Source organism: Thermobia domestica, chromosome 6 (assembly GCF_964235325.1).
Source record: "Thermobia domestica chromosome 6, izTheDome1.hap1.1, whole genome shotgun sequence".
Classification (NCBI taxonomy): Eukaryota; Metazoa; Arthropoda; class Insecta; order Zygentoma; family Lepismatidae; genus Thermobia; species Thermobia domestica.
Window position 1 is genome coordinate 170,470,173 of NC_137459.1, and position 15,027 is coordinate 170,485,199.

At 35.3% G+C, this 15,027-nt stretch overlaps 1 protein-coding gene and 1 long non-coding RNA gene across 10 annotated transcripts in view; one reads left to right on the forward strand and one right to left on the reverse strand.

Moving 5' to 3' along the window:
- The window catches only part of Pi3K21B (phosphatidylinositol 3-kinase regulatory subunit alpha), a 730,269-nt gene that overhangs the window by 647,491 nt on the left and 67,751 nt on the right, over positions 1 to 15,027 (reverse strand). For 7 of the 8 annotated variants that reach the window (XM_081762370.1, XM_081762373.1, XM_081762367.1 and 4 more), the window contains exon 3: positions 12,183 to 12,829. In XM_081762370.1, the coding sequence (XP_081618496.1) occupies positions 12,183 to 12,378 (196 nt within the window). In that variant the 5' untranslated portion in view covers positions 12,379 to 12,829. The remainder of the gene's footprint in view (positions 1 to 12,182; positions 12,830 to 15,027) is intronic. The other variant, XM_081762374.1, reaches the window with a different exon arrangement.
- Positions 1 to 15,027, forward strand: part of LOC145688323 (uncharacterized) — a 48,616-nt gene that overhangs the window by 25,256 nt on the left and 8,333 nt on the right. For both annotated transcript variants that reach the window (XR_014131872.1, XR_014131873.1), the window contains exon 2: positions 10,481 to 10,916. This is a non-coding gene — a long non-coding RNA (uncharacterized LOC145688323). The remainder of the gene's footprint in view (positions 1 to 10,480; positions 10,917 to 15,027) is intronic.

The window sequence follows — 15,027 nt, forward strand, 5'->3', positions numbered from 1 at the left end:
TTATTTAACGGATCAACAAAATAACATTTAAATCCAGTGAGATGTTTTTGTAAACTTTTGGGGTAAATACTTGAAGCAGATATGTTATGTTTTGCAAGTATACGTTGAATTTTTGTTGATAGTTGTGGAAAATAAGGAATTCCAATCCAAGTTTTTGCTTCTTTGGAAGTTACCATTTTGGGGACTTGGGAACGATCTACGTGTTTGATTAAACCATTTTTGTAAAATACACAACTTATAACCGTTTTCTTGTCCTATTTTATATAAAAACTGTATTTCTTCATTAAGATCTTCCTAACGGTCACAAATTAATAATGCTCTGCGAAAAAAATTCTTCCAAATATTGGCCTTGTACAGTGGCGGATGAGCTGAATGTTGATGTAAGTAAGTAGTGCCTGCATTAGGTTTTCGATATACTTTTGTTATAAATTTGTTATGTGATGGGGTAATCAATAAGTCTAAAAATGGAAGGCAGTTATCAGATTCACGTTCAAATTTTGTACAAGTGTATTTTCGTCACGAACTAGTAGTAAAATGTCATCAGCATAACGGTAATATCTAATATATTTAAATGTATCTTGCTGTAAAATAGAAGTTTCAATCTGATTTAAAACAATGTTGGAAAATATTGGGGATAATGCGTTGCCCATGGCTAAGCCATCACTCTGAGAGAAGTAATGATCTTCAAATTGTAATATATTGGTTGTTGAACAAACCTAAAGTAATTGTAATAAAAAATGAGTTTCGTAGGTAGTGCGCCATTTTGTAATAACCAGGATCGTGTACTATTGATAGTAAGTTCCAGTGGTATGGACGGATACACACCAACAACGTCTATGGAAGCAAGTAAAATGGCATTGGCATTTACAAATGATAATAATTGTTGTTTAACGTCTATACTGTTTTTCACAACATATTTGAAACCACTATTTTTACTATTAAGTTTTTTATATAACCAATTTTATAGTAAATAGGCTGGATGATCGAAACCTGATATGATTGGACGAAGGGGAATATCGGGCTTGTGCATCTTCGGAAGGTCATAAATAATGGCAAGACTAGGTGCATGTTTTTTTATCATATCTTTTTCGATGTCAGTGCAAGGATTAAATTACAAGATGCAATTCTTGACTTAGTGTTTTTAAAGTCATGCAAGATTCACTCTATTTCTCCCATTTTTTTAAAAATGTAAAGTATTTGACTTTTAATAAGTCTTTAAAAATATTGTTTACAATGCACAGAGTAGAGCACTAAATCAGATTATTAGGTTAAAATACTTTTTAGTAAACAGGCTTAATAATGACTGCTATCAAATGTGGATGCCTTTAACTTTTCGTACTGACCCGCTATACGCACATATTTTACAGAACAGATTGCATGCTAGATTACGAATGGAGTACAAAATTAAACTTGCACGCTTAGAAAAGAAAATCACTCGTCTATGTGGTACCCTAGTTTTCAATAAATGTAAACCAACAAAAATAGATTCTGATTCACCTGTAGAATTATTTGTTAATCTTACCGATATTGATATGCCTAAGAAATTCTATCAGATTTTTAGGTTAGGTTTAAAACTTAGTTGTTACCTTCCTCTTTCCATTCCATTGGAGGAGATAATTTCTTCACTTGAAAAAGCCATAGACTTTGCACCTGATATTCACTCCGCACAATCTATTAGAAATAAATGTTTAGCCAATATAAATAATTTTTTATACTCGCACAAAAAGGTAGGTCCACATCCAAAATTCAGATATGTACAAGGGCTTATTACACAATTTAGAAAATTTCTTAATAAACACGAAATCTGGTGTTTAAAGGCTGATAAAGGAAACCAATATGCTATTATGTCAAAACAAAGATACGCTTCCGGTATTTTAAAAATAGTAGAAAAATGTAATTTTGTTTCACATCTCCGTAATCCATTACCACAGGTTATTAAGACGGTACAGTCGACAATTGGTTCTTCTTCACTTTTAAGTCACATCGAAAAAGATGTGATAAAAATACATGCACCTATTCGCTTTTTCACGAAGCTTTGCAGCCCTTGTAAACAATGCAGACGGCAGTGTGTAAATGTTGCCAACAAACAAACTAAAAAGTTTATAGAAAACCTCGAGCTAACAAATTAAGAAACAAACCGAAGAGCAGGAGATTGAAAATGAAATGGCATGGACTTCTGATAGAGTACCACGATGCATTTTCTCTCTCCTGAATCTTTGAAGTAGCATATAAATATAGACACAGAACACTAGGAAGCATGGTTGTCCGCAGCGGGGAAGGGGGAAAGGGGATATTGCTTCCCTGGGTTTTGAAAGGTTTTTAAAAGTGCATGTCAAGACATACAAATTTGCTTACTTAAATGTTATAACACTTAATATATTAATATTAAATACTATAGTATCTGGTATTATAGATTATTTACTGTAGTTAGTAAGCATACGCGCGTAAATAACTGTTGTTATACCTGATGTATTACCTGCCCTCGTGTATCAAAATATTGTGTATTCGCGACTGAGTTTGTGTGTCGGTCTTTTGTCCCCCACCCACGGAATCAGTATTTTACCCCCTTGAAAAAGTCCTGCGGACGTCCATGCCTGGAAGCCGAGCTGAATAATCTCTTAAATTTTCCCTGTAACTGCAAATCATGGCTAATCGTGGTTGACCATAAATCTTCGTCCTCTGTATATCAGGGAGTTCGCGTTAATGGTTCAAAATATGCAATTTATCACTACTAAATTTTATTTAGCCTGCCCAAGCGTCAAGGATAACATGGAAAATTAGAATCAGAGCTATTGGATCTTACTATGTTCTCTAGTCTCTGTTGTCTTACTATGTTTATTAGCTTGACTAGCAGATCTAATAAAAATATATGCTCTTTTACTCCTCTCCATTTCAAGACTGTGTTTCGGATCACTACGTGACTCTCAAGTAGAGGCAAGAGAACATGTAAATCAAATAATTGTTCATTTAAAAAAAGCCAAAGAGTTTATTTATTGAATAGATTACAATTTTAGTTTCCCTTGAAGATTTTTTCGGATATTTTGTTACTCCTGAGAACGGACAATCATTCTTGTGACTCTTAAATGTTCACTTAACCCTTAACGTACCAAGCCTAACTCGTCAACGTTGTTTACTAAGCTGGGGTCTTCTGGGGACCCCAAGTATTATTTTAATTTCTCAACATAGTATTGCAACTCAAATTATTACTTTTTGGATGTCTAAAAGCATACCTAAGTTAAATTAGCATTGTTGACATCAAATATTATGTTTACTTGAGCAATATTCAGTTTTTCATACAATTTTATACTTTTGTGTTCGTAAATCTGAAATACAAGTTTAACAATGGAGTTTTTACATTTTCAAGTTTTTTTTTTTTTTTTTTTTTTTTTTTTTTTTTTTTTTTTTTTTTTTTTTTTTAGCGAACGCATCGTTGATCTAATTATGTAATAGATAGTATATCCCAAACGAATGCAGGACACACATAAAAATTGAGAATAAATTGATTTTTATAGTTGCAGCAGTATCACCAAATAGCACCCTCTGGGGTCCCTAGAGGACCCCGCTTGGTATGTTAAGGGTTAAACCGGATCGTTTCTTTTAATCGATATGCGAATTATAACCAGGGGTAAAGGTGTGGGGGAACGCAGAAGAACGCCATCCCCGACCTCTTAAAAATATGTACGACGTCCCCCAGTTCCTAAAAAATTAAAATGGGCAAGGATAGGCGGGGGAACGACGTGACGTCATGCCGCTTGCTACCGTCCCCCTACCTTTTCAGATCAACTTTTATCCCTAATTATAACATACAGAATTAACATCAGACGTTACGCTACTTGGAATCGGTGAAATAGCTTTTATCTTTCTTTCTTACTTATCTTTAAAATAATAGGCCTACAACTTTTTATATCCAATGAAAGGCTCTCCAATTATCTGAAGTATAATGCATTTAATATATTAAATAGAAATGTAGTACAAGGGCTCAGTTTTTCTTTTGGGTAACATAATGAACATTTGCAGCCCAGTTCTCTGAAACTGACTAAACAGTCTGACTACGATTCTTAAAAAAAGAAAAACAAAACAAAACGAAATATAATCACAAGTGAGCAACACTTACAATGAGCCAAATGACCATTATTCTTCCATAAGAAAATAGTCCCCAAGAAATTCCACTTGTTCAACCTAAGTAGCAATTATTGTATTTTTAAATCACACTAAGAACATTTTAGTTTCAATTAAAAGCACATCTCTATATGTGGATTGACATCTTACACAAAAATATTAAATTTAACAGGAAAACAGCTACAACAACTGACAAATACGCAGAGCGCGCGCTATATTTGATGATGGCTATGCAGGCAGGAAGGTTACCAGTGAAGGATTACATGCACGTGCAGAAGCAGAAATATTACGGGAAACAGAAGAAGCATTTTCTTCTGCATCAATCACTGAATACTTGTGCGCGGAGTGATACAAATTGAGTTACGCGGTTTGTTTTTGAAGGGTACAAAGGTATGTGAAAAAGCGAGTAGTCTTCCCATTATTTATGGCCTTCCGAAGATGCACAAGCCCGATATTCCCCTTCGCCCGATCATATCAGGTTTCAATCATCCAGCCTATTTACTATCCAAATGGTTATATAGAAAACTTAATAGTTACAATAGTGGTTTCAAATATGTTGCGAAAAACAGTATAGACATTAAACAACAATTATTATCATTTGTAAATGCCAATGCCATTTTACTTCCTTCCATAAACGTTGTTGATATGTATCCGTCCATACCACTGGAACTTACTATTAATAGTACACGATCCTGGTTATTACAAAATGGCGCATCTACCTACGAAACTCATTTTTTATTACAATTACTTTAGGTTTGTTTAACAACCAATATATTACAATTTGAAGATCATTACTTCTCTCAGAATAATGACTTAGCCATGGGTAACGCATTATCCCCAATATTTTCCAACATTGATTTAGATCAGATTGAAACTTCTATTTTACAGCAAGATACATTTAAATATATTAGATATTACTGTTATGCTGATGATAATTTACTACTTGTTCGTGACGAAAATACACTTGTACAAATATTTGAACAATTCAACAATCAACATCCTAGGCTTAAGTTCACCCTTGAACGTGCATCTGATAACTGCCTTCCATTTTTAGACTTATTGATTACCCGATCACATAAAATTTATAACAAAAGTATATCGAAAACCTAATGCAAGATCTACTTACTTACATCAACAGTCAGCTCATCCGCCACTGTACAAGGCCAATATTTGGAAGAATTTTTTTCGCAGAGCATTATTAATTTGTGACCGTTAAGATGATCTTAATGAAGAAATACAGTTTTTATATAAAATAGGACAAGAAAACGGTTACAAGTTGTGTATTTTACAAAAATGGTTTAATCAAACACGTAGATCGTTGCAAGTCCCCAAAACTGTAACTTCCAAAGAAGCAAAAACTTGGATTGGAATTCCTTATTTTCCACAACTATCAACAAAAATTCAACGTATACTTGCAAAGCATAACATATCTGCTTCAAGTATTTACCCCAAAAGTTTACAAAAACATCTCACTGGATTTAAATGTTATTTTGTTGATCCGTTAAATAAGCCAGGTATTTACCGCGTCCAATGCGAATGTGACTCATATATTGGCCAAACGAAATGCAATATTAACGCGTGTTAAGGAACATGTTAGACAATTAAAAAAGTCACAAGTAGAAGGCATGTTGGGTTCGGCGCTTCATTTAAAACAACATTCACACAACATAAAACAAGTTAAGGTAATAGATTCAGAAAAAAAAAAACAACAACAACAACAACGGGAAATTAAAGAATCGTTCTTTATTCATAAATACAGTACAAACTGCATTGAACCTTGATACTGGTAACATTGATCGAACTTGGGTACCTACCTTTGTTGCATATTTTGAATCTGGCAACAGTGACGTAACATAGACACCGCGTTTTCTTTAATTCAGTTCATTCCTTTTTTCACTGCTCTGCTCATCTCAGGATCCACTTTGTACGTTACTCTTATTTAGTGGTGTGTATTCCTTGTTTTACACCTTTTATCTCCTTTCCGTTTTAATCCTTTTTACCTTGCCACTGAGGAAGGAACCAGCTGTGAGTTCCGAAACGTCAAAAAAGTGTTTAGACTTTCCAAGGGAGGATTCATTGGTAAGTAGTCATTTTTTTGTTAATTCAAACGAAACTTGTTTAATATGAACGTTGCATTGTATGACTCATTTGGGCAGTCGAGATCCTGTTCAATAAAAATTTTACTATTAGCATCAATTGCTTCTTTACTTTCGAGATATAGTGAAAACCTCTACTTTTTGATGAATAATCAACTGAATCATATGAGAATTAAGATGATTCGAATAATAAAGTGAGACTAGGGTATTCTCATGAAAGAAATAAACACTGATACTAACAGTTTATGAAACAGATCGTAAATGGTAGTAGTGATTTTTACTGTAGATGGTTTAGATTTTAATGGAGATGGTTTGAAAATAGGTTTGAAGGTAATTTACTTTCTCAACGTTGAGAATTTATTATTATACGCTGACCTGTAATTTAACCTGGAATCCTAATCACTTGAATTTCCACGGACTGACTTCCTGCAGCAAAGTCCTAATATCAATCATTTGGAAACATGGGGAGTACAGTTTGTTTTAGCATGGGTACCGCGATTTCTTATTTCCTCACCGCATGAATGTATAGTGTATTTAACTCACGGAGCATTGACTTCAAAACACATTTGTCTAAAATAACTTCCTCGGCAGAAGATGAACGGGCAGTTTCGTTGATCGTCTACCTATTCCCTGGACACTCATATATGTCTCACCAGAGCAGCGGTTATCGATTTGCTTGTCACGTTCGAGTCTGATGCTTAAAGCGGAGACTATGACTATTTATAAAATTTATGTTGATTATTTCTTACGTTTGATCCTATCCTCATGGTTATTAACTGGTCTAACAAATAATAATAGCTTGATAATCACTATATTCTAAAATTAACTATAAATTTATTCAGAAATTTATTTTTCCCCATAATAGAAAGGGTTATTCATAACTCTCCGCGGTTTCGAACAGTAATATTGATAGTGCAGTAAAATTAAGGGTGAACATAGCACACAAAATGATTAAATAAAATTTGCTGAAAAGTAGTAATAATGTCGTAGTAGAAAACTTATCCTGCTTCGCACAAAAAGTTCCTAAAAATCTCATCTCGGTGTTAGGTATAATAACGTCATCAGTACAGTAGTGCCATTAGAATTTGTCATGTACATTTTTAAAAGGTATAACTTCTTACAGAATAGAGATGGAGACATACCTTTTGCATCAAACTGAAGGGTACTGACTGGAAAATACATAAAATGAAGTATTTGGTGTATACTTGACTTATCTTTGCAGGTATAGTAACAAAAATACGAAAACGTTGGCCTTTAATTACGTGTCCAAAATTAAGTCAAAACCTCACCGTAAATTTCAAGTAATCTTACACATTTTGACAGTAAAATTAGAGACTAATTTGCTTGTTTAAGATTCTACCTTGTGATGGCCGCCTCATGACGCCTCCATTCCGGAACGAAAGGGTTGTTGAGATGGCCAGAATAAGATATAGTCAAATGTTCTATACACACTTCCACGTAGTGAGAGGTGTATACCCCTATCTAATCGGCAGGGCACCTTCCGTCGCCGCGGAAGATTAGTAGTGCATCCACTTAACTATCGGTTATCCATCGAACCTCTTGAATATGCATATAGCTATTTCAAACCTCGCCTCATTTTGGTATTCCATCAGGGGAAGGATGAGGGGCCCTTGGTAATTTCGTTACCAGACACATAAATAGTACAACTGGACCGGCAACCCATCAGGGGTGAGGCCCCATTGATCAAGGCCGGGACTTTGACCGAGCAGAATACAGCTCTCTTTGGATTTTACCTATGAAGGTTGCTCTGAACGTAAACGATCACTATCCCATGTTGGTTTCCTGAAAGCTTGTCTTTGTAAAATTCCTTCTCGTCGGTGACTGAGGCCTAAGCTATCTATTGTGACCGTTGGCGTGTTCATTTCCAATGACGGTTCTGATGCTCTTTCTCACTGGTAAAGCAGCTGTGGGCGACTGTTGGGGCTGAGTACACCTTGGGTCACATTATAAAGCGAGCTGTAGTACCGGTAATCCCGTGTAGCTCGTAAACTCTTTAAGAGCTCCTTCGTGGCTAAGCGGTTACCGTACGCGCCTTTGGCGTGGGAGACCCGGTCTGGTTGCTTTTCTAATCGTGAAGGAATAAAAACGATTGGACATCCAGGTATTTATTCAATACCATGTGAATGCGTCCTAACATACGTACATTCAACAAACAGGACATACAATTATGAGAAAATGTAAGCAGTGCATGAAATATAAACGGTTAAACCAACCAGAAAAGTCACCATTAGCCCAACATGCACTAAGACAAAAAACAAAATTTTGTTTGAAAATACATTAGTTATATGCAATCCACTCATGCACGTAAAATGTTACGAGAAGAAATAGAAACAAAATTGACAGCACCTTGAATAGAGATGAATGTTTGAGATTGAGTGAAATTTGGGACATTTTATTACAATAAATATGATAACAAAACGGAAGAAATAGTAACAACCACACCCCAGCAGAATCCACTGCAAGGGAGCCTAGCTTAGGGGGTTCCTTAGTGGCGGCTAGTGGAACAGCCTCTAGATTTGAAGGTTAGCTGTGAATAACCAATAAGTAGCCGCCGATCGAAGCGGCAATGAGGCTAGGTGTATGGATGCTTCAGGTGATACTGGGGCTCAAAATAAATTTCACAAGAGCCTGCAGCCTCATTGTGATTATTCGAGTATATTCTGCTTTTCAAAAGCACAGCTATTTACAGCCCAGCAAGGTTACGATGTTACATCATCATGGGCTGGGTGGAGGCTGCTGATACCAGTCATTTTCATTCAATCACAATAGAAAAAAGAAAAGAAAGCCTGAGAAAAAAAAACGCTGCCTACGAACCGGTAGGGTACGTCTGGTGGCGATGCTAATACGAAAGAATGCAAGCCATCGGTGGTAGAATATCAGCTGCAAGAGACTTCGTGTAATGCAATCTGTGATATATATGTATTGTGAATAATTAATTAATTAAACATAGTGCTTAGGTAAATCAGGAAGTGTAAATAGGCTATTGTATATATTATGGGAGAAAAGACAGGTCTGGGTTAATTATTTAAAGGTTTAGTTATCTAAATGTTACTTCATATATTTACATTGTCTAGATGTTAAGTATCATATTATTACTTGTTATGTGTGTTAACTTTATCTTATATTTATATTTATAGTTAATTATCTTACTTAAACTAAACTAAATAAAAAAAAAAACAAAAAAACTTCTGCCTCTAAAATTGCTAGTCTCATAGTTAGATACACTGCTTTTTAGTAACGGTTGTTAAGACACTGCTTTACGAGAGGAATTGTCTCCCCTTAGCTTTATTAATGTTGCTTTTCGCATTTTTCTTTTCTCTCACTCTTACATGAACTCCTTTCCTCATCCTTGTATATATTTTCCCTTTACTCAGAAAAATGGATGAATGTTTAAGTCGTGTTTTTTTTTTTTTTTTTTTTTTCGTGCTTACATGGATATTGCACTCGTAAGATATAGGGATAGCTTGGAGCAATCTTATTTACGAGACTAGGGATAGCTTGGTTGCTTTTGAATCTATCTCCTATATAAGAGAGAATTGGTTCGTTTTTTACCTCACCTATTGGATTTATATAAAGATCCTCGCTATATAAGACGAAATCTTTATCCTGAACTAACCTATCCTGTTTAATGCTTAGATTGATTTCCTTTAAAAGTGATTCTTTCAATATAAAGGAGACAGTGAGTAAGTTTAAGCCAGGATTTGAATTTAGTGAGTTAAAATCTTTTACTCAGGTAAGGGGGTACCCTTAATGAGAGCTAATCTTCCTCTCTTCCATGGAACCCTATATTTAGAGAACTTTAGATAAAATATACACGAAAAAAGGTTATTTTAGAAAATTTAGAGATAAGAGTACCCAGTTTAGTACCTTTCGAATAATCATTATGGAATCATCTGTAATAGATACTCAGTTTTATTGAATAAAATGGTATTAAGAGAGAATTGCTGTTGTAATGATTTTATATCTGATTGAACCTGAAGATTAAGCAGATCCTCTAGAATTAGATATATATGTTTATGTATGTTAGTATATTAAGTAATTACCCTAGACTTTACTTGTTTCTGACGATGGTTATTTTAATTATTCGTTACGATCATGAATTAATTTTTATTAAATGCAAGTCGCCCTTTTGCACTTTATGCGACAAAACATGAGTAACGCATGGACTGAGGGATATCGCTATTACGACGAATACACGTTAATTTTTATATATATATTTTTTTCTTTTTTATGTGCTTCCACAGCATGACGAAGACCTACCGGGCCACCCAAACGAAGCAGAGCTACCATAGAGAAGTACCCAGAGAACACATCAACTCCAGTTTCTGTGAAGAATGATTTCCAAATTCAGATGGCAACTAAATGTCAAAACGCATCTAGATCAGAAATTTCCGGGCAATGAAATGGACGCAGAGAACCTGTCGAGTGGCATCCAAGGTCGCCAGACCCAACGCCTGCCTGCCTGCCTGCCCCCCCCCCCCCCCTCTCTCTCTCTCTCTCTCTCTCTCTCTCTCTCTCTCTCTGGAGTGACCTGAAGGTGCTTATATATGCATTCAAGATGATGGAGCTGTTGTCAGTATCCAGCCCAATGTATTGTCCCAAATTCATGCCGAATGGGAGCACAGATTACAACTAGAAATCAAACATCTGAGACAGAATTTCGAACACATCTTAAAGGAGGTAAGTATGCTTGTTTATCATTCAGAAAACCTGTCAATTAGCAGTTTCATTATTTTATTTTATTCGTAGAAGTGCTTATCCAAATACCAAAAATTCATATTACAGCATATTTGTTTTCACAAAATATTTTCGGTCCCTCAGTACAAACATTGAAAGTTGAATGTCGTACATGTAGGGCGTTAGGAATACTGTGTTTCAATTACACAAGTTTTCGTGTTTAGTAAATGGTAGTGATTAGTTTTGTTTCAAATGAAAGCAACAAATTATTTTTAATTATATTACATTGCTTGTTAATTACGAAGGCCTACTTTGAACATAATTGGATTCTCAGTATTGTCAAAGACCTGGCATAAAAAAGAAACGAACTATTATCATCAGTTCCAATGTATAATTAACAACTTTTGAAATGTTACCTTTCTTTCGTATGTTCCATATAAACTTATCTTCAAGAATTACAGATTGAAAAGTAAGCCGATTAGATTCGGGTTCAAGAATGATGATGCACATCACTTGAGATTGCATCCAGTTTGAGCCTTATCAGAGGAGAAATTCTGAAATCACCAGCATAAGTGCAGGGTTAGGAGCATCTATTGATTTTCAGTATGAGGCACGTTTCTATCCAGATCAGCGAGTTCACATGTGGCATTTGACAACTATTTCTTTGCTAATAGTGCTATAGAGGTGGGGAATTCGAGCAACGGATACAATAAGGGAGAACAGTGAAGAATACTTTGGTTGAGTACGCTGAAAAAAAAAAGTGAAAAGGAAATAACATTTTATATCAGCCAGGGAATGAACACAGAAATTACAACAACCTAATACTGTACTTATCAACTGCTAAACGCGGTTAAAACTCAGAAGTCTTTTATGAAATGAAAATGAATTTTTTCAGTTTAACGTCCCGCTATTATATCCTTTAGGGTAAGGGAGACGGTGATTAAAGCAATTGAATGATAATAGAAGAATTGTTGGAATGATAATGTGGGAGGAAATGGGAGTGCCCCGAGAAAACCCACGGACACGTTGTTGTCCACCACAAACTTTCTTGAAAATAAAAGAAGTCTTTTCGTAGTAGCACATAGACAAAATGCATACCCAGAAAATGACTAGGGAAGCTAGAATGGATCAAAACATTGGTCATCATACAATAATTATAAATATTGATAAAAGGTACAGCTGCTTTATGATGCTTCTACTTGATATTGCTATCCAGAATGATTGACAACTATACAAGCTATCATACTTAGAAAAACTGAGACTACTTACTTGGAAAAAATCCTTTATCACCAGTACACCTATTAGTACCGTGCAACCACCCTTGAGGTGCTAATGCAGCTTGCTCTTCATTCTCGTTGGTTCCTTGACGAGAAACTTCTAAAATATCATTCACTTCTAAGGCAACTTCTCCAGCAGAAACGGGAGAATAGGCCTGAACAGCTTGATAGAGCACAAAATCACCCATCACAGTTCCACAACTCCCTGTTCTCTTTCTCTTTATTTTTATTTTTTAAGTCAAGTTCAGATGTACCTACAACAATTCACATGTAAGGCAACACAACAGTACATTTAAATGTTTTGAATGCATATAATACACACCTCTTTTACTGAAGGCACTCTGTTGTTTTTGAGTCCTGTTCAAGCTCTCCATTTCTTCCATTTTGATTATTTATTGATACGCACTTCTTTCAAAGCGATTTGAGTAAATTAAACTAAAGTATATTTCTTCGTTAATCTGAGAAGCCATTGTCAAACAGTTTTTCCTTTTGTCACGCTGCATGCATTGAAATTTCTAATTACTTTCTTTAGTATTTAGTCCTTCTGTAAAATTTACACTTGAATTGAATTAGTCGAATATCTTCATAAGTGACGAAGTATAGCAGGCAAAGAGTAGCAGCAGGACTAGTGGGTAAAATCTGCAAAGAGAAAGCCTACGTTAAACATAGAGGCTTTAGTCATTTGAAATGAATAGCTAGAACAGATGGTTTAGGCCAGCGTTTCTCAAACTTTTCTTTCCGTGAAACCCTATTCAATTAAAATAAGTCCGTTGAACTCAGCAAAACGTTAGTTGTATATCTTTATAAACTAATATTAAATTACATATTATTAATAAATCTAAATGAAATTATATATACTTGCATTTTCGTTGTTTCGTAATGTCATATAGTACGCTACAAAAATAGAATCGTTCCTAAACACTGCTTATAACATATCAATGGCATAAAATACTATATTTTTACCTCTGTAGATCTCTTTAATAACAGGCTTTATGGTGGAATGTTCTAGTCTCGTATTTGCCTCCGAATCCACTTTGTTTCGGAATTTAGTTTCGATAGAAGCACACGGAAAAGAAATCCAGTCTTACATAAGTAAGTACTTACACAAGGAAGCAGCAATTCTACAGCTTTCTTTGATAACCATGGGTATTATATTCTCAAATTGTAAAAAGTCCATCAAAGTTAGCTTTATAAACTGAAACTGCAGAAGTGAATAGGACGTCAATTCTATTATAATGCTCCTGTTCCTTCGTAGGTGAAAAAAAGGCTTCTCTTTGATGCCAAATGGAGTTTTCAGAAGTGTTGACGATAGTATTCACCCTCTTCTTCTGAAAAGTACTGCCCTATACTGTGGTGAAAATCCTCCAAATGCTTAATGATTTCTTCATTGATTTCACCAAGATTTTGGAAAGTTTCCGCGTTCTCCTCCAGGAACAGCGGGCTATAATTCTGACCCAGAACTTTTTTGGATTCATTAAAAAAGCTGCTACTGTTGGCTGTCCAAAGGTTCGTTCAACTTGAAGTGCTGATCCATGAAGGAATCGCTCACCTCAGCCCTCAGTTCGAAGAATCTATTTATAGTTTTACCGCGAAAAAGCCATCTCACTTTTGTGTGAAAAGCAGAGATTTGTTAAATGTTCCATGTCCTCACAAAAGATTTTGAAAAGTCTTGAATTAAGTGTTTGCACTTGGCAAAGTTTATGATTCTATCTGCTTCATGAAGGACGTTTTAGAGAAAATCTGGCATTTTTAATGTGGCCAGTGCTTAATGGTGCAAAATTCAATAACTGCTTTTGCAATTTTTCGCACCTGCTCCTATGCGCTATATGGCACCAGCTACCACTGCCTTCGCACCATTCATACAAACATCAACGCAGTTTCATGATACATGACTCTCTTCCGAGTATTCATCACAAAATTTTGAAAATTTCAGATCCGGTTTCGCTATCTTTCCGTGGCTTACATAATAGCATATCTTCTTCGAACGCACCTCCGTAAGGGTAACAGATAAATATCTGCTACATCAGTTGACTCATCTATTTGTAGTCCAAATGGAGACGTCGTGAGCCGACGATTTAATTATTTCCTACCGCAGTTTGCCAAATCTTCAATACGACGAGCCACTGTCATTTGAAAGTGGTACTGACGACCTTTTCATTAATCATGCAGCGAACCATGTCAATTGCGCAAGATTATATCAATTTTTCAAGTAGTGTGGGTGTTATCTGCCTCAGTCACTCTGTAGCCTACAATTAAAAACGCCTGTCTTGTTTTCCCATTTATACTATAAGATGTCTACACATTTTGTGAATTTAATAATGTAAGTTGTTTTCTCTAAAAGTAATCTAGTTTCTTATCGTAAAATTCGGATGGGTTTGTCCCAAAATAACGACGTAATTTTGAAGGTGCCATGGAAGTATTAAGCACAATTCTATTACATATTATGCACTGAGAACGATTTTTAGTATCCATGAAACCCAATGCCAAGTAACTTTCATCATACTTACGTATTTTACTTAAAGGTTCATGTAGTATTTTAGATGTTGGCTTCTCCACATTTTCAGACGATCGGTGGGTGCAATATAAATCAAGTGCATGGGTTTCCGTTTCCTCCTTGTACAATACAGTCAACGATGTAGATGCACACTTGAACGTTCTTTGTTTTGACAAACTTGTTTTGAGCCATCGATCCATGTTTGATGAGACTGAGGTCAGAAATGAGAGTAGTGAAATTCAAACGAAAACTGCTTCCGAAGACAATTACAGTCATTCGAAGAAAATTCACTTACTTTACTGCAGTAAATGCCGGACTACTTAAAAAAGCACTTCTTGAGACT